Source organism: Anguilla anguilla, chromosome 9 (genome assembly GCF_013347855.1).
Source record: "Anguilla anguilla isolate fAngAng1 chromosome 9, fAngAng1.pri, whole genome shotgun sequence".
NCBI lineage: Eukaryota > Metazoa > Chordata > Actinopteri > Anguilliformes > Anguillidae > Anguilla > Anguilla anguilla.
The window spans coordinates 40,349,249-40,370,455 of NC_049209.1; the positions used below are offsets into that span (position 1 = coordinate 40,349,249).

Genomic DNA, 21,207 nt, shown 5'->3' on the forward strand with positions numbered 1-21,207 from the left:
CTGACCACACCCAACCTTGTGTGACAAGAGAAGGTCACCTGTCAAAGCTGCCACCTCTATTCTGAATTCCATGCCAGTTCAGTAACACATCTTCTCCATCCTCAGGTGCTTGTTCTCTCCCACAAAAATTGTCTCATAAACTGTACTATTTTCAAGCAAATGCTTAAGAAAAAGGGTATCGTGTAGCAGAAGCAAGATGGCAACTAGCTTGGTTAGAAAGTAGTCATCCTTTTGCCACCAATATAGTACCTGTTGCTAATAGGTTGTCAGCCCAATAGGTTGTCAGCCCATTAGATTCCATAGCCATGGAAATGGTGTTCACTGTGGACCCAGTGGCTCCCACTCATCCTGCAGTATCAAAGAGCAGATCCTTATGTCTTCTGATTACATCACCTCTGTGACACTATAATATTTATCAGTTTGGAGAGATCCTTCTAATTCTGTGAAACCCAAACAATTTTTAGGCCAGATAATATGAAACCTATTTCTGTATCAACCGACACGCTCGGATCCTTCCAGATTAATACAACAAATCCATTACCTTTTGCAACGTTACAACATGGATCTTCTACTAATTTACAAGGGTTCCTTATACCCCAAAAATGACAGTCATTCACCAAATGTCCTTGTTGCACTGCATGGAGACACACCCAGTGTGGTTGATAACTGTGAGACCATCCCAGGTCCAGCTGCAGCCTGCAGGGTTGGTGCACATTCTTGTACTGTGGAAACATGTGTCTGCATGGAGACATGTAACAAGACATGTAACCCTTCTATTAAAGGGTATTCTTATACATCTTGGTTTCACCATGTAGTAGTTACAGCACTTTTTATACATAGTCCCCCATTTCAGTGTTTTAGACACATTAACATAATGTCAAATAAAAGAGTCATGTTTTGTATTTGGTTGCGTATCCTTTGCATGCCATGACTTCCTGATGTCTGTGACCTATCAACATCATCAGAGTCTGGATATCTTATTGTCAGGTTGTCCTACAAGCGATATAAAAATTATTTGCATTTGAATGGATCTCTATGGGAATTGGGGGGTGGGACTAGATTCAGCTGTAAATTATGCTGATACAGTATGGAACACATTTGTTGGCTAAATGGCTTTTAGTCATCAAGGGTCCAAGGTATCAAATGAGCCTCAAACCATCATGCTGCTGCCAGATATGCAGTAGATATATCCTGATTAATTTTCCTGTTGAACTCAATGGAAAAAATATTCAGGAGAAACAATGCTTGTAGTATTTACAATGTGTGTCTTTATCCATACATCCAGTAGGCCTATCTATACCCATAGACATACGTTTGTGTCTATACCCTCTTATCCTGGGCAGGGTCATGGGGGTGCTGAAGCCTATCCCAGCATGCACTGGGCAAGAGGCCGGAATACACCCTGGACAGGCCACCAATCTACAGTTGAAGCCAAAAGTTTACATACACCTTGAATTAAAGCTGAAATAAATCTGTCTCTAATCGACTGTTTTAAAATTACCTCTGATGTGAACAAAGCAGATGCCCTAACTGACTTGCCAAAGGAAATGTAGGCCTAGGGCCTATGGTAACATGAAATATGTAGAGTTGTGAAAAACTGAGTTTGAATATCTTTAGCCTAGGTGTATGAAAACTTATGGCCTCAACTGTATCGCAGGACACACACACCATTCACTCACTCCTACACTCATACCTATGAGCAATTTAGAGTCTGATTAGCAGCTGATATCTAATAACAGTGACAGAACGATCTCTGTAACTCCCGAATTAGGGGGTCAAAAGTGGTCCCGTGCGCTAGTACCCCAACCTAAATGGTTTTATCTACTTCTATTTAGATTTTTTTTGAGCACTAATTATAACATACGTCTCTTTATTTGTATGCTCGTGAACTGCAATCCAATGTTGCTGCGCCCATTGCGTTTGTTAATTGTTAGAATGTGTACGAACCCCGCATCAGTTGACTTGGTGTCACTGAGATCCACAGTTATGTTGTGAGTTATGTGGTGAGATCAGTAAATTTGTGCACGCTTGATAGCGGTTCAAGCAATGCACTCAAGCGAGGTTCAAGCAAGTCGTTGAGTTTGTTGCCATAGTGACTTCAGCGACAACTAACATGGCTGCGGGAGATTCGTTGGAACAAAAATTCACCTTTAATTTAATTTATTGTAAAACATTTTCCTTTCTTCAAGACAGAAATACTACAGAACTCTTGATGAAATGGTAATGACTTTTTCATTCATTTATAATTTCAGTATTAATCGTGCAATCTTGTTAGGGCATTTATAACTAGTCTGCCGGGCATAAATTCACGCTGTTGGCTACAACGTTACGTTGCTATGTTCTGGTAAACATAGTCTAACGTTAGCCTACGTAATGACCTTTTTTGAGTGAGATTTGGGGGAAAATGTAGATAACTTTAACAACTGATATACTTCGTTTGGCCAACTGGTTAATATGAACATTCTATGCATTTTATTGCGTTTTAGTGATGTTCTTGGGTTAATTTCCAATCCAGGTCCATGCTGGGGCGAATAACCGCACAAGCCTTTACTTTTGATCAGCCATTCCATCCTTACAAATCACACGAGTTCGTGTCGGTAAGGAAATGCACTTGCAAGTCACTTATATAGCCTAAATGACGCCTCATTCTTGTTTCGTTTTGTGACAGCTAGCACTAATAACTTGTGTACTTGTATTTTAGGATTTCTTCAAAGATCCATGTGTTCTGTCCAATTTGAAAGTGGTAGGAGCTGCTGGATTATGGAAAAATTTAGGTATGTCGACATGCTCATCCGTCTTCTAAATCGAACGTTAATTCGTTTCGATAGTTGTCACTTCATCGTATCTCTAAATTAGCTAGGACACATGAATATGGACTGGAGTGTAATGATTTAAGGATGTATGTTTGTCGTCTGCATCACAGTGAAATTTGTTTGGACGTCTCATCAGATGCACGTGATACATAATCGTATCATTACATGCACGTATGTTATAATCGTAACTGTTGAAATACGTGAATTGTAAGTACTATTTCATGTTTTCCCTCTTTGCAGGAAGGAAAGTGACTAACGTAACAGTGGAAACGGTGCCGTGCACAAAGATTTCCGTGGATATGTTTGATCCCCTCTATTCCTGCGGAATCGTGCGACCTACTGGGCACATAACTCAATGCTTTCACGAGTACTATGCAGACTTTGATGAACTAAGAAAGGTAATTATTCATTCTCTTATGGGATTTTTTTTCCTTTTCTGGGACAATTTACCTTAAACAGAATAGCATAAACAATGTACAAAACATTTTTTTGGTTTTCTGCTTGAAGATGCTGATGATTGAAGACTCTGAAAATTATGAAATAATCAGTCGAGAAGATCGACAGGAATTTCTGTTCAGGCTGTTCAAACACCTTTGCTTAGGAGGGGAACTTTGTCAGTACGAGGACATTGTCACCCATTATATTGAAACTACAAGATTAATTTACAAGGATATTCTCAGGTAAGTGCACCAAGCTGAAGCTAAAATATTATAGCCCATCTGCTGTGGGTCATCTGTTGCTGGAAAACTTGACCATATCCTGAATTTGTCATAGGATATTGCATATATTCCTGGTTGTGTGCCAATTATGTCTTATTTTAAAAGGTTTAGACTTCAAGTGGAACTACACCAATCTGGCCCTATGCATGTGTAACAATATAACCACCCTTTCTTGCAAGTTTGTTTGGACTGTCTGTTATGGAATAATAGTAGTAATAATATGACAATAATAGCTTATTGTCACGGAACAACAGTAGAACAGAAATTATACGCGAAAGTAGTTGTCTCCTTTACATTTTATTTACTGATCTTGGTTTTTAGAGGAGGTTAGAACAATGAGCAGAAACACAGGACCTAGGGTCTAGTTCAAGAAAATAGGGGTAGAAGTTTTTTTTTGTTTTTTTTTAAGAACAACCAGGCGGCACAAGGAATTACATTACATGTTCAAAGTAATTTCATATTAAATAGGAATCGTTTGAAAATTGACAGCATGAAAGTTATATTTTAATTTCCAGTGTTCAGAAAGATCCAGAAACAAAAGAAATCAAAATTGTCTCAACAGTTCTGAAAGTCACAGCCTATGTAAGTACTGCCAGTACTACCATATGAACTTTATAAAATTACTTTATCATAGTTATTTGTATAAAGGTATAAATTTATGACAAGCAGAATGTTGTCTGCTTTTGCTGTAACATTCTTGTGAGTCAATGAATGCCTACACTTTAAATGTAATTTCATGTTTATCATCATGATTTTCTGTAAGTCTAAGACCATGACCCATTCTTCTGATTCTGTTTGCACGCAGGTGCATGTGTGTATGTGCCTGCATGCATTTGTGTGTATGCATGCTTATGAGAGTATATTTATGTGTATGTTTGTTTGTCAATGGACGCATGTGTGTATGTGTATGATACACAACAGTAACCTTTCTTCCTATTAATTCTCTCAGGATGACTCTGGATTGTGCTACCCATCAGAAACAGAGGATGATCAGACCTTTGCTTACTTAATTGTTGACCCTTTCAAACGGAATGTGAATGTCCTGTACCATTCCTATGGAATTGGGGTGGTTACAGACACTGATAGAGATATGTCTCACACTGAGCTGGTCCAATAAATTATTTGGGGAAAGAGAAAAAGGCAGTACAGTCCGATAAGCAACAAACAACTCTTTAGTCCAAAGTTTTTAGTCCAACTTGTTGTGGCCTATATGTATTATTCAAAAACTAATTTCCCACTACTTTATCTATCTTAAAGTATAGACATGTTATTTAATATTTTCATAAAAGATGATGGAATGGTTCTGTCACACTCATCCCACAAAAAAACAAGAACAGTGTTTTATTTATTCTTACATTTCCTTGTACAGTATATATTATGTTATGATCTTACATAGGGCCCCTGGCCAATAGACTGCATGGTCCCAACAGGGCTGGGAGGTGTCTCCACAAGAAAATCAGGACCTGATGGCTGTACCTCAAAATTTTCTTTGACAGAAACATTCAATGTAAAGTGCTGTTCCTCAGTTATTGCTGTGCTTGGTCATTACCTATTGTCAGGAAAATATAAAGAAAATCTATTTTGCAGCAGTGTAATATATGAAAAATTTTCCTGGCAATTTGTATATGTTCAATGTATTGTGAAGTACTGAATTATACTATAAATGTTTTCAAATATTCGTTTTTCTATTGTGGCAGATTAGATGCATCAGTGTATTGCTGCCTTCCGCTGTTAAAAAACAGCCACTAATGCAGTGGTTTTCAAACTCAGTCCTGCGGACCCTGTGTATGCTGGTTTTTGCTCCAACCACATCTGCAATCCCATAGTTTTGACAAGATATATTTTTTTCTTAATTATACTTCTCCTGTTTTGAGGGAATATATACCCTCTTAAACTATATTATGTCAGAAATAATTATTATCATTAATAACATTGTGCTATATTGCAAATGATTACTGTAAATGAAGAGAGGTTTTTTTTTTTTAACTGATCAAATTAAAGACTGAGGTGAAACAACAGGCTCCTAATTGGTGGAAGTGTGGACGCTAAAACAAGCCATTTGGTTGATCATGAAGAATTCAAAGAAAATGATAAATCAAACCTACATTGTGTTACACAATGCAGGTTTGGCTCATTATCATTTTCAAAGCAATTAGGAGCCAATTGATTCACCTTGCTCTTTAATTTGATCAGTTAAAAAAATGACCTCTCTTTATGTAAGCACTTGCAATCTAGCACTATGTACATATGGGATTTTTATTCTTCATGGCATGCATAGCTCTTTCTGACACTGTGGCTAAGGGTAAATAATCCCTCAAAACAGCAAAATTGTAATTAAGACAAATTAACAGTTTGTTAAATCTATGGGATTACAACTGTGGTTTGAACACAGACAAGCATACACAAGGGTCCCCAGGAAAACCACTGCACTAATGTTTATTCCATCTAATGTAGCCCATATTCTAGTAAACAGGCCAATACAGTAAAGAAATGGCAACATTTTTTTTTATTATTAAAGGCTGGTTTTCAGTTCCTCTGAGCAAAGTCTCCAGTTAAAATTATGCCACTTCCAACTTAGAAAGCTCCGCGAACTAAGTTTTTCTTTCTTGATAATCCTGTTCACAGGAAAATATTACATGCAAGCCAGCCACCTCCTTATCCCACAACGACCTAACCTGAGTCATTTTAACTGCTTTTTTCATCCCTCAAAAATAACCCCCCCCCTTTTCTAAGCTGTCGGTTGGATATTAAAATGATACCTTCCTCTCCACTTTGAATTGCTCAACTGTTCTCTCATTAATAACGCTTTTATATTATAATCTAATTTAACATATGATGCAGTTAATTTCTTGGTCAAGCTAATCTTATATGCCCTCTCCTTTTATTCTATACCCACATGTTTTGAAATATTTTCAATTTCTGTAAAGATTTGTCTGTTTCACATGCAGTCATATGCAGAGTGACTTATACAGCATGGGTATTGATGTTGTAATTAAGTTCATGCACTGAATATACACTCACAATAAAGATGAAATTATGTCAGTACATAATGAATGTCTGTGATAGCTGTGTTTCATTTTCCGTAAAGCCACATACCTGTTGTTTTCTAGTATGGTCATTTTTACTGTTTTATGGCAATGCACTCAATGCATTCTCTTACTGCAGAGAATAATTGTCTCTAAGAATTATGCTCTTTATATTGATTATCATGTATTGACCACAGTGACACAATAAAATGATTAAAAATCAGTTTGTTAAAATGACTGTCATGTTTATGCTGTGCATGATCTCAGGTTAATAAATATAAAATGTTAAGAGTGTAATTTGTATTATTCATATGGCCTTTTAAATGTTTCATGTTAAACTTGTATTATGGCTTTTTAAAAAAACAAAAAAAAAATGGAGCAACACACTTCACTTAAACATGGATGTTGCTGACTAAAAATGCATTTCTCAGGTAAAATCCCCATATATTCACATTGAGTGAATTTCACAGCTCTTTTGAAATTTAACATTTCATCTGGCTTACCATATTTATGAGATTTATTACACTGGAACCGTTTTGAGGCAAGTTGGTCTAATTTCTTGGTAAATAGTGATCTATGTATTTGTATTCAGTTTAAAGCTATTGCTTAATGTATATGGGGATTCATGGGGAGGGGGTATGAGAGTGAGAGAGAGAAAGAGAGAGCGAGAGCACATTAGCATTGATCTAGTATTAACCAGCATGTTGCTAGCTTCAGCTAGACATCTTGAAGTACAAAATATTGCAACTAAATAAAAATAAAAAACTGTTGGAAATTGCATTTATGAATAAAATATAAAATATATTTTTGCTATTGCTCTGTCTTAATCTGTGGCCAAAATTATAAATGAATGGTACTGTTACTAGTAAATTTGCATATCAGTAATACATTAAGGATAGATACATTAATATTTCAGTTGTTTCTCTTTTGCAGTGATTTCTCTTTCACCATAGCTTATTAGCATTAAAAGTTACTGAGCCACTCAATTTCAATTTAAAACAGCCTGCAGGTGATTATATTACCCCAAGTCAAATAGCATATTTTTAAAAGGAAGTTAACACAACTTCTGCAGGGAACAAAACATGACATATTTCTGCAAATTATAATGAATTGCTGAATTCAACAACTAATAAAATGAAATAAAATACATAATCAGTAAATGTGGCATGAGTGGGACTGGTTGGAAAATTTTCCAAAAAAGCAAGAATAGAAAGGCTGTTAGCTGCCTGGCAACAAGACATTTGGAAGCTGTGATTTCTGCCAAAGGAGGTGTTACTACTGACAGGGTGCCCAAACTTTTGCACACACCACATTCACTGCTTTATTTAAAACTAGGAAATTCAACAATACATACAACTTGACCTGGGGTGCCCATATCTTTGCATACCACTCTATGACTATACATATACATGCTTATTCAAATACATTTTATTATGTGTAGTTAACCAGCCAAACCGTAGATTTGCTTAGGATAGTAGGTGCACTGGAAAATTTGATTTAGCATAGTTTATAGAATAATTTGATTTCAGTGAGGTATAGGCTACAGAGTGTATTAATTGCATTTAAAAACCTGCATATTGGGCGTGTAGACTATCCTACGCCTACACAGGTAAACTAGGCCAAATCCATATGATAGTGACATCAACACATATTGATATATTACTTTTCAAATAAATTATCATTGGATGGAGCAAAACACTGAGTAAGTCCAAATGTCCGAGCTTGTTTTTTGCATCAGGAGAAAGTGTTTTTCCCACAGAGAAATGAATGTTGCGGCTTTAAAGCTTACCCTCCTTGATCGACCACACACGCTCCGCCTTCCTCCGAGTCACAGATCACATGAGTCATAAAAGTTTGATGTCACAGCAAAAGTTGAAGACGAAGTTTTGGAAAACGAAGTAATTTTCAGAAGAGCAGTGATTTGCGATGCACGGCGAAGTTTTTCGTTTTGTTCGGGCGGCCCGTAGAAGTTGCCTATCGTAGGCGGTCTAAGGCAGTAGGCTAATCGGAATTAAATTGTACATTTGTTTGGAGACACAGGAGGAAAAACTTTACAGCTAGTGTTTTGCCCCTGGGCTTTTTTATTTTCCCTTTTCTTTTGCAAACGGCGGCATTCATTTTCACAAGAATTGTTTAAAGTACTCGATATTGCCTTGGATTGGACCCGTGCTGGAAGCCTAGTTATCAAATTTGCGAACGTTAGCTAGCACGACTAATCCGGACATAGTTGACAATAAAAAACTGTAAATACTGTAGCTGTTCCACACGATTTCATTGGTTTTAAGGGAATAGCGAAGGAATTTAAACACTTTTCCTGGCTTTTCGGTAACCTTAAAGTGTCTATATGGTTGCTGTCGAGAGGTCAACATTTGGGCGTTCCAAACGTTTGGATTAATTTTGAGTTTTTTTTTTTTTTTTTTTAAGTTATCGAGTTATTTGCATTCCTTTCGGAACTATGGATCCGAGCCAGCATAACCCCCCGACCGGGCACCAAATCGTCCACGTCCGGGGCGATTCAGAGACTGATTTGGAAGCTCTTTTCAACGCTGTGATGAACCCAAAAAATGCCAACGTCCCCCCCACGGTACCAATGAGGATGAGGAAGCTACCCGACTCCTTCTTCAAACAGCCCGAGCCAAAATCGCACTCCAGACAAGTAAGCCCCAATTTCTACTTCCCATCCCCCCGCCTTCATTTTTTCCAAGTTCTCGAACTTGAGTGTTTCCATATTTTCGCCAGCGGCCCTTTTCGCTGAGAATAAGCACTCGAGTTGAGTCTTTTTTCACTGCAATGTAGGAACACCATAGCCATCAAATAAAGATTGTGTTCATCTGCCTGGGCAAAGGAAAGACGAAACTTCCAAAGAGAGCGATGTTCAGGGGAGCACACTATAATTTCTTTTGCAATAGGAAGGCATTTCATTTTCATAACATTTTGGCTCGTTGGTTCAAGGTTTTTATACTAAGAAAATGTAACGTAAACGTGTTCTGCCAAATTGTTGCGAATTAAGGCCCTTTGTTTTCCTAGCAAGTTAAATTCCACCACATAATGGACGGAAGTTCTAAAACGGCGAAATAACTAGCCAACTTATGTGCAAAATGGCATTCGGGTTCTTCTGTTGGGATATGCGGCATGCAGGCTAACTGTAAATAAATAATAAAGGATGCCAGTTCGAGGGAAAATAATTGCATAACCAAAATCATACTAAACTAAAAGTTAGAGATTTATAATGCAATCCTCTAAATATTGGTTAGAACTTAGTTGTATCAATCACAGACTGTTTTCCCATATTTCTTGCTGTAACTGTAGGCCTACAATTTTTGTATTTATTTCAAAATTACCAACCAATGCCAGTGTATGAACGCAACTCTTTACTGACATTCATTTCCTGAAACGTTGGAAGTTAGTGAAAGAACGCTCTGTGCTTCATTGCCTTTGGATCACTGTAGTCTTAGGTAGACGTGTGGGGCTCTGGTTACGAGTTTTTATTTTAAGCATTTTAACAACTGGCGCAGATCAGAAAGTGAGGTTCTGCTTTAGATATTTTGTATTTTGCTGTTATTTCTGATTCCTTGGCGAGTCAGTTAGTGCCATTCGTGCGTGCAGCCTTAGGCCACAAACTTCCTAGGAACAAATCAGTGCTAACCTTTGGAATGCTTCCGTTTTGCTCCTCCTTTTCTATAGTAAACAGTGGCTGGACATGTTCATCATTTTAAAATAATATACATGTTTTTGTTATCACCACATACGTTTTTAATATGGCCATATTTTATCACGGAGGAGATTCCTAGAATGCAAGAAATGTTTTGATATTAAACAAAACAAACAATCAAACAAAAACAAAAAAAAATGCTGTAGGCCTACATAATTATTACTTGCTTGGTGGGCAGAGGAAGTCTGCCAGAGATTTTGGGAACAGTGGCCACTGGAGCTGTTCATTTCCCCTTCCACTGTAAACACCCTTAGGTTAAATACTTGCAGTCAATAAATTTAGTTTCAAACCAAGCATGGAACTCCAGTCTGTGAAGTGTGCAAAATCTAACCCCCACCCCCCCCACGATGCCCTACCCTCCCTTGCCCCCTGTTGCTGTTTCCCTTTGCTGTGGGAAATAAAGTGCAACAGTTGCTCCTAGGAAATATTTACTTTAGTATTAAGAAACTAAAAGTTTTGGCTGCCATGGCCTCAAAATTTTTTTAATTATTAAATGGATATATATTTCAAATGTGTTTTTTTTTTTTTGTGCAAAGTGTGGCAAGTTTCATTTTTAACTGCATGCAGTTGTATTATTTTGCATATTAAGTAGGCACCTGGGCTCGATTGCTTAGCTCAAACTCTCGCACATTTGGTTTCCCGTTGCAGGCCAGCACAGATGCCGGCTCTGCGGGTGCCCTCACTCCCCAGCATGTGAGGGCGCACTCCTCGCCCGCCTCCCTCCAGCTGGGGACACTGTCACCTGGACCGATGGGCAGCGTCCCTCCTCCTGGCCCTTCCTCGCAGCACGTCCTCCAGTCCTCCTTCGAAATCCCTGATGACATACCACTCCCACCGGGGTGGGAAATGGCCAAGACCTCTTCCGGACAGAGATACTTTCTTAAGTGAGTGTGCTGCCAGTACTTTGGCATTTTCTGTGCTGTATATAACCGTTCTTTTCAGTTTTTCCCTCTGGTTTTGTGAGAGATTGTGCAGCCTTTCCCACAGCCTCCCACTACCAAATCCAACAGACACTTTTGCACATAAATGCTACCTTGCTTGGCTGAAATTATAATTGCATAGCACCAGCATTACATTTTGACATTTAGCAAACGCTCTAGAGCGACTTTCACAAATTACATGAAAATCATTTATACAGGTTGGTTTTTTCCTGAGGCAGTTCAGGTTAAACACCTTGTGGATACAGTGGCATTACCTCAGCTGGGAATTGAGCCTGCAAACTTTGAGTTTCAAGCCGTTCCTGAACCGTTATAGTACACACATTATATCTGGATCTTTTCTGTTGCTTTGGAGGGAGGACAGTGAACTGAACTAGTGCTACATTATTCTGCAGTACAGAGACTCAAATTGCAGTGCACTCATAAATTATAGTGACAAATCTGTATCCTCTGCAGCTTTCTGGGGAATACTTGGGAGATTTAAGAGAACTTGCTTGCAGCTCAAAGTTGTTATTGTCATGTCAAACATTCTCCAGCTCATATTGAAGATATTTTTTGGGGTTCCAACAAGGTTTGATTCTCAAAGAGGGGTTCACTATGGTAAGCTGTTTAAGCTTTTATTCTGCTAGTTTTTGATGAAGAATAAAATTTTTATTTGTAATTTTAATTCTTTATCAGTAATTACATTTAAAGTAGTTATGATCAAAGCATTTTTCCCTTTCATTTCAGTGGGGCCTTTCATTTTTGATTTCAGGAACTGCATTTTATCTAGTTAAAACTAGAATTAGTTGTCCAGATTTGAATTTCAACTAGTTAAAATAGGAATTTTTGACATTGATAATTTAATTTTAACTAATTAAAATTAAAATGTCCAATTTGAACTAGTTCAAATTGAATTCTAAAATTGAATTTGATATCAATAATTCCAATTGTAACTAGTGAAAATTCAATTCTCTATTGGGAATAATAATTTTTTTGCATAGACCAGAATCCAGACAAACGTCCAACGTCAATGTGTCCCACAGCCTAGCTGCAGTGTGCATATTAGTGATGGCCCACCACAATAGAATATCCGCCGTACCAAAAATAACAGTTTAATAATTATATTTCAGCCATAATACACTAATTGATATGACATAAGCATTGAGTAAACAATATTGGAGACAACAATATATGTTGTTAGCCTGGCTCCGGCCCTAAAATTGCCGTGTTCATGTAATTGTTTTATTTTTCAGTCGGGAAAACAATGACACTGACATGGTGATTAGGGGTCTGGATGATTCAGGCAATGTTATTGCGCTTTTGTGAAATTCGGACTCATTCGACTCCTGAGTTGTTAGTTGCTATTGTTTAATGACAAAACTAATAAGCTGTGTTTGTAAATTACCAGCTGGTTAGTACACATATGCAGTGTAGTGAACGGATAATGGGAGCAAGACTAGTTTTCATTGGGAAACAAAGAATGTGTCTGGACACATGCCTCCTTGCAGAGCACATAGCTAACTTTGTTCAGAGGGCCAGGATGCAATGACAGAAAAGCCTCATCACGTTTGACGAATGTTCATGCACAACATCACATTCCCTTATTATTCATAGTTTTATAACTAATGCTGAGCATTCTGGCAACAAAGCATGGCATTCCCAGTTATATCCTATATTTTTAAAACCTATTTAAAGGCTGATTATTTTCCCTGTGTATTGAATTTAACAATAAATCATATTAACACTTGGCCGATATCTTGTGTAACAAACGAGGATTAGAACTTTGAATGTTAAACTCAATGAATGGTTACTGTCGCCAAAATAATCTATTTGTTTTAGCAGTTTGTAAGACACTTTGGAATGCAAAAACTTTAGACTAACATTTTTGTAAAATTACGTTCTAGTATCCTATCCTACATTACTAGGCTATGTGACTTTGTTTTTTTGTTTGAATAAATGCCATAATTAAATGAATATAGGTCTACCATTTTATTTGTTGAATGTAACTGAATGCAACTGTTTTTAGTAAGGTAGTTTACCAATAAGTAAATTAAAAAAAATTGTAACTAGTGTAATTCCCTAGTAAGATTGATACCTCTGACTTACTTTATCAAAACCATAAATTTACACAATATTTTTAAATTTCACTTGTCATAGTGTACAGTAGCCAAATTCTTTTCTTGCTGTTTACAGAGCACTGTGATATCATTGCCTCATCTTTCTGAGTTAAGTGCATAGCAACTTTCTTTTAGCAAAATTATAGTTGACTGGTCAATGGACCATTTTGGAGCGTACGTTACGTTTAGGTCACGACAGTTGCGCATGCATTGTGGTGGCAGAAAACGAGTACACTGATGAGGAGAGAGTTAGCTATGTCCCTGAAACACTGACAAAATGTCTTGTGCTGTTGGAAATAGCCAAAAGTAGGGCCTTCATTTTTATTGAATACTATCATTGAGTACCCCCTTTGAAGCTACGCACAGACATTTCAAGTCATTGAAACTCAAGTCATTGATGGTATCATTTGTAGTTTTCATGTCTGAAATGTCCATTTCATATCAGGTAATGTTTTCTCTAGTACTCAACACACGCAAAAGCCAGAAGTTGCAATTAATGAAGTTGCCTAACTGTTAATGATAACTAAGCAGCGTCCACAAAGTTAGCATCAGCAGGCTAATTCATAATGGGAAACACCATTGACCGATGTTTGTTTATAGCACATAGGCATGTTTAGCGACTCAGTAGCTGGCAGATAGCTAGCTAGCGACTCAGAGCCAGAGCTGCGTCAAATCTGACTTTGCAGGTCAGACCCAGAGTCGCTTGCTATCTGGGTAGCTATCTGAAAAATGGCATACATATCGCATGTCTTACCAGCATGAATAAGCACAAAACATAGTGATGTCAGGTCATAGCTAGTTTTCTCCCGAGTCAGGTCATGTTGCACCTAGCTAGAATCCCAATTTTCCCATCTTGATCATCTGACATAGGGTGTTCATGTGGGCCTTTCTGGCAGGAAACTTGTGTAGACCAAAAATCCGACACAACTTGAAGGCAGCATTAGTCCTAGTTAGCCAAGTTAACCATTACATGACAAGATAGCTGGTCCACCTCAGTATAATGTAGTGAACAGTAATATCTTAATGGATCCTTATTATTAATTCAATTTGTCTTGGTGCCAACAAACCTTTAAAATAATTTGATATGGTGTCCTTAGGATCCATAATTTTATTTTCGAAGAGTTGACAAGCTTTATGCTCACATTTTTCTTTTGCTACTACCGCTACATTGGACAAACTGGACAAGATGTCAGTACATTCAGCCTATTTGCATTTTTCAAGTCTGCTTTTAAAATGTATAATTATAAAGCTACCCCATGATCTTTTGTACATTGTTCCACTCTCCCAAGGATCATGGCCTGAAACCAGAATTTGTTGGCTTTATTTTTCATGAAGTGGATTTTTGGTGCTTGGCCCTTTAAGAAAGTCCACAATGCAAATGTTACCCCGTCTTCATTCACACATCAAAATGAAGCTCACTAACATTAGAAATAGTTGAAAACGAATTCTTTATCAAAAATCCAATTTTAACTAGTCAAAGAATTTGAATTATAAATAGTTAAATTTGATTTCTTTATAAAAAACAAGTTGACAACAAGCTAAGTCATAGTTCTCTTGTCTTCTCTTGTATATAACATTGAGATGCACATAATATCAACTGAGAAGGGCATGTATCTTTTGACCTTTGTATGAGCAGGGAAGGTGTGTGTTGTGCAGTGGAAGTCCTTACTTTCTGGCTATGGCTTGAAATGGGTTGAGTACCACAAGGTTTTACAAAGGGAAATCAAGTCCCCTTTCTCAGATTGTTTTTCTTACTATTTAAAATGTAACATTTTTTTGATTGACCTAGCTCTGTGTGCAATGAAATATGTTCATGGCTTGTCTTGGCAGGAAAAGGGTCTTTGGTACATCCCATCATTGGGCCAGGGTTAATGTAGCTATTCCCCACCCCCCTGTAATTTTGACCCAGAAGCACATTTTCAGTTTTGTATATGGCTGTGAACTAGACAACCTCAGCTTTTCTGTGATATTGATACCTTTTTTTTCTGAAATTTTCAGCAAGATGTGGTCATTTAAATCATTTGAGAAAAAAAGCTCCACAGTTCAACTGTCAGTGTCTGACTTGACAAAAGTGACTGTATAAGCAAGATGTTATGACGTCCAACTCAAAACAATTGGACATGTTTCCTGATGAGAAGGATTAAACTGTTATAAACGCTGACATCATTGATTAAATAAGACAGTGGGATTTTGTTTGCCTTTGGTTTCTCCCAGCACATGCCGTTGCAGCTCTTATTAGTGGGTGGCAACACCAACTAGCCTAGCAGGGTCTGCTGGTTTTCGTTGTTACTCAGAAGTTGAGTAGCAGTGAAAATGATGAACTAAAGCGGTTGATTACACATTTAACTCTGGTCACTTGGTTTCTATGTTCAAATCAGTCACTGATCTTAAGGAAAAAACAAAACTCAGCGGACTCTGTGGCTCTCCAGGACTATGATTGACTATCACTGCAGTAGAAAAAAAGTGCATCCATATGAAGCAGGGGTGTCCAACAGACCTGGGTCAAATATGTATTTGTTTTGGATTCAAATACTTTTCTACGCTTTACTGATCTTGTCTGTTGTATTGGAACCAATGAAATACTTGCAAAAGGTGCAAACCCCACCTGGTCATATTTGCCGTCTCAGTTACACCAGGCAAGATCAATAGAGCATAGAAAAGTATCTGAATCCAAAACAAATACGTATTTGACCCAGGTCTGGTGTCCAATATTATCCAAAAAGGGACAGTGCAGTTGCAGGTTTTTCATTTTAGCCCAGCACTAAGATACCTGATTCTACTTAGTCTTGATTGAAGACCATGATTAGTTAATTAATTGAATCGTGAACTTTTTTGTGCAAGTTAAATGTTGTATGTCTCATTTCTAATGAGGGAATTTCCCACTGTTTCTAAGAAAGCCCATCATGCCGCTTCACAATATTTAAAAATACTGCAGCATGTCTACGGTAGTAATTGAACTGAATTCAACACCTGCGTGTTGCTTGCAAACATCGCTGTCCGTCATCATCTGTGTTTAATTAGTGGCAATTACTTTTTTGATAATTTCACCTGTTAACATTCTGGCACAAAGTGGCGAATAAAAGTCTGTCATGCAAAACAATGTCCAGAAAGTGGTTATAGGCTTAATTTATATATTTAAAAAAAATGGTCAGAGCAGACTTTGCATATAGGTGGCCAAGCAATAGCCTATTATGAATGATTATGTAGGAAATTTATCATTCAGCAACATGGCATTGTTCTTCAGAAACACAAAATGGTTGTTTTGCCAAGATGTCGTCCATCTTACTGAATGACAAAATCAATGATTTTGTGCATTTTTTACAGATAAATAGATTATGTAATGTACTTTTTATATTTAATACACCGTACTAAAAGATAAAATTCTTTTTTTATCCATTTAGCCTTTTTTAAAACATTGCATCTGTCTAGTAAGGGAGGGCTGATCTTGTTGCGAAGGAAGAGAGGCTAGCCAGGACAAGAGAAGGGTATTTCTGTCTTTGGGTTATCATTTTATGCAGTGTTATATAGTGACCAGTATCACAGTTAAAATAACTTCTCTCTCTCTCTCTCTCTCTCTCACGTGCACATGTGTGTGCATTCACTCATGTGCACACATGCAAATACACACTCACACACACACACACACTCACACTTTACACACTCATTTTTTATATATATATTTTTTTAATTTGACATCTTCAATTCTTCAATCCCACCCAAATTTGGAGCACCACAGTCACAGGCTGTGCACACAGAATAGGGACGGAGGAGACCCTGTCATAGACATGTGCACAGAGAGCTGGTCATGGGCGACCGGACAGCAAGAGTTGCCCTGCCGACTGTATTCCTCCAATATCCCTGACTGACGTGAAGCCAATTATGTGCCGCCCCTGTAGGGCTGCCAGCCACAGTCGGCTCTGGCACGGGTCGGATTTGAACCGAGACAGTGGTGCTCATTCATGAGTGGCAAGCGGCTCGTTTACTGTTTCAGCTACCCAGAAGTCTCACATACACGTGCGTATGGTGTCTGGTAAAATGTCGGAGTGCCTATAATTATGTTTTCATCCACCAGGCACTGTGGCTGGCTCAACAAAAAGTTTCAGACCCTGCACTGGGTTCAAGTCTTTAGGTCAAGCGGTGCAGGAGTTATGATTGTTTAATTATTGCAATTTCAACTTCATGCTAATAAAACAGAAGGATGTGTTATAGTGCCACCCCTTGGTGTAATTTTTCCAAGCTTGATACAGCAAATCAATGTCTTGTGTTCATGAAAGCTTTTAAGTTTTGTGGAAACCGGACATTGTAGTTGTGAGTTGGAAAGTTGTGAGTTGTAGTTGTGAGTTGTGAGTTGGAAATGTCCCACCCAGGCCCCACCCAAAGGCTTAATTAGCTTTTTACAGGAGAACAGTTTGAAATATCAAAAAGCTGTTGAATAGTCCTTGTCAGGATGCTTACAATATTGTTTGAGCCAAATTTGGTGAAAATTGCACAAAATTTGTGGGAGGAGTTATAAAAAAGTTGAATAGAGCTATTCGCTGGAATGGTAAGGTAACTGTATAACCTCTACAGATATGTTTGGTAGTTGCTATAAACTAATTTCAAAATGTAAAATAGTAGTTAAATTCAGCAGTCGAGTGGAACATACAAACACAGCCATTTTTTAGGTTATTCAACCTCTGAAAAATGGCTTCATTTTGCGCAAACTACATGACATCATGTCCTTTATCGCCACGAAGAGCGAAGCAAACTTTTCTGTAAATGTGATGGACCCAGTAGTGCATTTTCCACAAACCCCTTTATTGCCCATGTCAGCCATTATAAAGCTGTCAGATCATCCAAAACTTAATTAAATATTGAAAATAGCCTTCTTTGCACATAAAGAAACAGGTAAATGGAAAAACATTTCTGTCCTAAAACTGAAATGAACCCGAAAAGTGAACTAGCCCTTTAATTGGGGTAAAGTATTTATTTGTAAAAAAAAAAAAAAAAACAACAACAAAAGGAAAAACTTTCCAATATGGGACGACATGTGTATCCCTTGCGATATATTCTTCAATGTGATGCCATTCAGACATATTACCAGATGCTCTTCTTCGTTGTTAAAGGTCCAGGCATTGTGGTTATATTCCCCAGACGTACAATTGTCTTAATATTTCAAGTTTTTAACCAAAATTTAACCATTAAATTGTAATAAACACTATTAGATTATTGTGTACACTAACATTAGACTCTACAGCATTCTCAAACTACGGACATTGCACCCGAATAAAGTCTTTGATTCCACACGTCTAAGCTTGAAAGCTATTTAATTGTTGCTAGCTAACGTTTGGCTTACTTACCAACTTACTTGGTAAAAATGGGCAATACAAATACTAACTGTAGGGGTTATTACGATATTACAGTGCCCGTGAGCTCCAATAATAAAACCCATTTCTTGTAGGTCTCCATTTTTGTGAAAAGAAAAAAGCATAGTGCTTTCTCCACAAAAGGGTCATTTTCAACTTCGCTTGCCTTACCCGCACAAAAGTGGCAAGAGCGCATTTACATATTACATAGAAGGGATTTTGCTGGCCTTTTTTTTCGTTATGTAACTAACACCTAGTTAATCCCACCCACTGAAAACCATTTAGCCATGGGGGAAAGCAAGCCAATTTTGGCACAGGCTTTGCAAGGATCATTTAAAAAATATTTTTTAGCCATTTCTGAATGCAAAAAAGTATTAAAACAACATATCAGCAAAGAATTCACTGATTTCTGTTTCCTGGACCTTTAAGGCTTCATTTCATGCTAACGTTCCAACTAAGCACATACAGAACTTTCTGCCAGATGATGGGGCCTCATTTGCCATTTGCGATAATCTCTTGAGGCAGTTGTCCAGGCATGCTGCTCATGCTTAGTTCCCAGAATGACCTACTACAGGGACACATTTTCCTAAAGGGGAACTATGAAAGTTCTCAGGAGTGTTCATTTTGCAGGTGCTTTTCTTTGCTTAATGTACTCTTTGTTGGTCTCTTGTTGTAATAATTGATCAGTGCAAAGTACCGATTGGGTAACTGTAAGGTTGGTGCCTTTATCAAAATTATATATCACTATTTGGTTACTTTCAGTTACTGTTTATATCTAGAGTAATTGGGAACAGAATTATTGGTGAAAAACATTCTTTGTTGTATTTGTAATCTGGCTGGGCGACTCAAGTTGAATGAAAGGTGCACTTGTGTTTTGTATCTTTGCCTTAAATGCTGTTTTTGCTGCCTTGCAGGTGATATTTAATAGATTCTGTAGGCAATGTTTACAGTGAGCACATCATTTTCTATGGGGTGAAAATAAGGGTGAAAATGAGCAATCATTCCATTTAGAGTATGAGCTGCATATTCTCTATGATCATGCCCCAAGTTTAGTGAGTTTTGAGTATAGTTTCTTTAAAAGCCTCCAATAATTGTGTAGGATTTACAGGCTTAATACCAGAGATGTATCTGGAAAACTAGATTGGAGTTGAGGAGGCTTCATTCCTTTCACACTCCCTCCATTTGCAGTGATTTTGTGAAGTAGCATGAGATATTTTTATCTTTTAGCATTTTAATCTTTAGCATTCTGGTTTATTTGCTCTTTATCTGTCCGTTGTGATTATGAGTTCATTTTGGAATGTCTTTAAAAAAAAAAAAACAGTTTTTACTCATGTTGATAACAGGTACATTTTTGCCATCTATCACAGCGTACTTCTTGTTAGATAATGAGCTAACAACATTTGCTGTAATTGGATATTTTGTTCCAACAGTTTTTTTCTTGTTTGTTGGTTGCTCCAGTTTGGCTCTTGACAGTGTGAATTTTAAAGGGAAATACTGATGTTGGATGTCTGGAGGTCTGGAAAAGCTGGTCTTGAGTGCAACAAAGTATTGTTTATTTACATCACTGGGAAAGCTTGTCTTAACAGTTTCAGTTGTGCGCAAGTTCTTGTGTCGCACTCCCTCTGCCTGGTTGTGGGCATGGTAGCGTGCAGTCTGTGACCTGCTCTGACTTCTACAGAATGCCTTCTGTTCTTTTTTTTCTCTTTTTTCCCCACATTGTCTCGGTAGTTGTCCAATATTGGCAATCTTTTGACCAATTGGTTACAGGCACATATTATTACTCTGCAAATTTACTTGGATGAAAGGTGTTCAGAACCACATGGTTTCTTTGTATTTTAAATGAAACATCTGGAGGACATCTGGTGCATTTGGGTTGTTCTGCTCAAGTAAATGGTGGGGGTGCACACAGTTTGATAATATGCAGTGATCTCTTAGCACATTTGCTAGTTCTCAGGCCTCCCTGAACATGATGAACCTTGGAAATGTGAGATTAAAGGTCTTTGTATGAGACTGCCTTGAAATTGGACCAAAGACTCTGTTTAAAGAAAGAAGCCTTTTGATTCTCACCCATCATATACATCTCACATCTTGTTTCCAAAGTAACTGAAAATCACTTTCCACTCCCTCCACCTTTGTTGCTACTATGGTACCCCAACATTATTTTAAAGCCACTTAGATTATTTTTAAGTCTGATCATTGCATTTCGATTCTTCGCTACATAATGCACTGCATATGTTAAAATGTAGATGGATTTTCTGAAAGGGATCAATGAGGAATTATGTTATTCTGCCGTAAACAAGACTTCTTCTGTCTTGGAACCATATGTTAGGCTAGATGCAATCCTTCTCTTTAATGAGGCAAAAAAATGAAGTTATTAAAATATTTGCTAAAGCTACGGTTAACTGAAGAAGTATTGGGACAGTGAGACTATTTTTGTTGTTTTGGCTCTGTAGTCCAGCATATTGGATTTGAAATAAAATGGTGAATCATGAGGTTAAAGTGCAGATTGGCATCTTTAATTTGAGGTTATTTGCATCCATGTCAGGTGATCAGTG

General features: G+C 37.6%; 2 protein-coding genes across 6 annotated transcripts in view; both read left to right on the forward strand.

Annotated features, from left to right (window-relative positions):
- The first annotated feature begins 2,040 nt into the window (after positions 1–2,040).
- cfap300 (cilia and flagella associated protein 300) lies at positions 2,041–6,847 on the forward strand. Of its 2 annotated transcripts, none has more exons than XM_035433122.1 (7): positions 2,041–2,220; positions 2,516–2,597; positions 2,702–2,774; positions 3,054–3,211; positions 3,321–3,493; positions 4,048–4,114; positions 4,482–6,847. In XM_035433122.1, exons 1-7 carry the CDS (start codon positions 2,114–2,116, stop codon positions 4,647–4,649), a joined length of 828 nt encoding a protein of 275 aa, XP_035289013.1. In that variant the 5' UTR covers positions 2,041–2,113; the 3' UTR covers positions 4,650–6,847. The 2 variants fall into 2 exon arrangements, with proteins under 2 accessions (XP_035289013.1, XP_035289014.1); XM_035433123.1 differs by having other exon boundaries at positions 2,102–2,220; positions 2,487–2,597.
- Positions 6,848–8,395: 1,548 nt separating this feature from the next.
- Positions 8,396–21,207, forward strand: part of LOC118235599 (transcriptional coactivator YAP1-like) — a 52,236-nt gene continuing 39,424 nt past the window's right edge. For all 4 annotated transcript variants that reach the window (XM_035433095.1, XM_035433096.1, XM_035433097.1 and 1 more), the window contains exons 1-2: positions 8,396–9,214; positions 10,919–11,154. In XM_035433095.1, the coding sequence (XP_035288986.1) occupies positions 9,014–9,214; positions 10,919–11,154 (437 nt within the window). In that variant the 5' untranslated portion in view covers positions 8,396–9,013. The remainder of the gene's footprint in view (positions 9,215–10,918; positions 11,155–21,207) is intronic.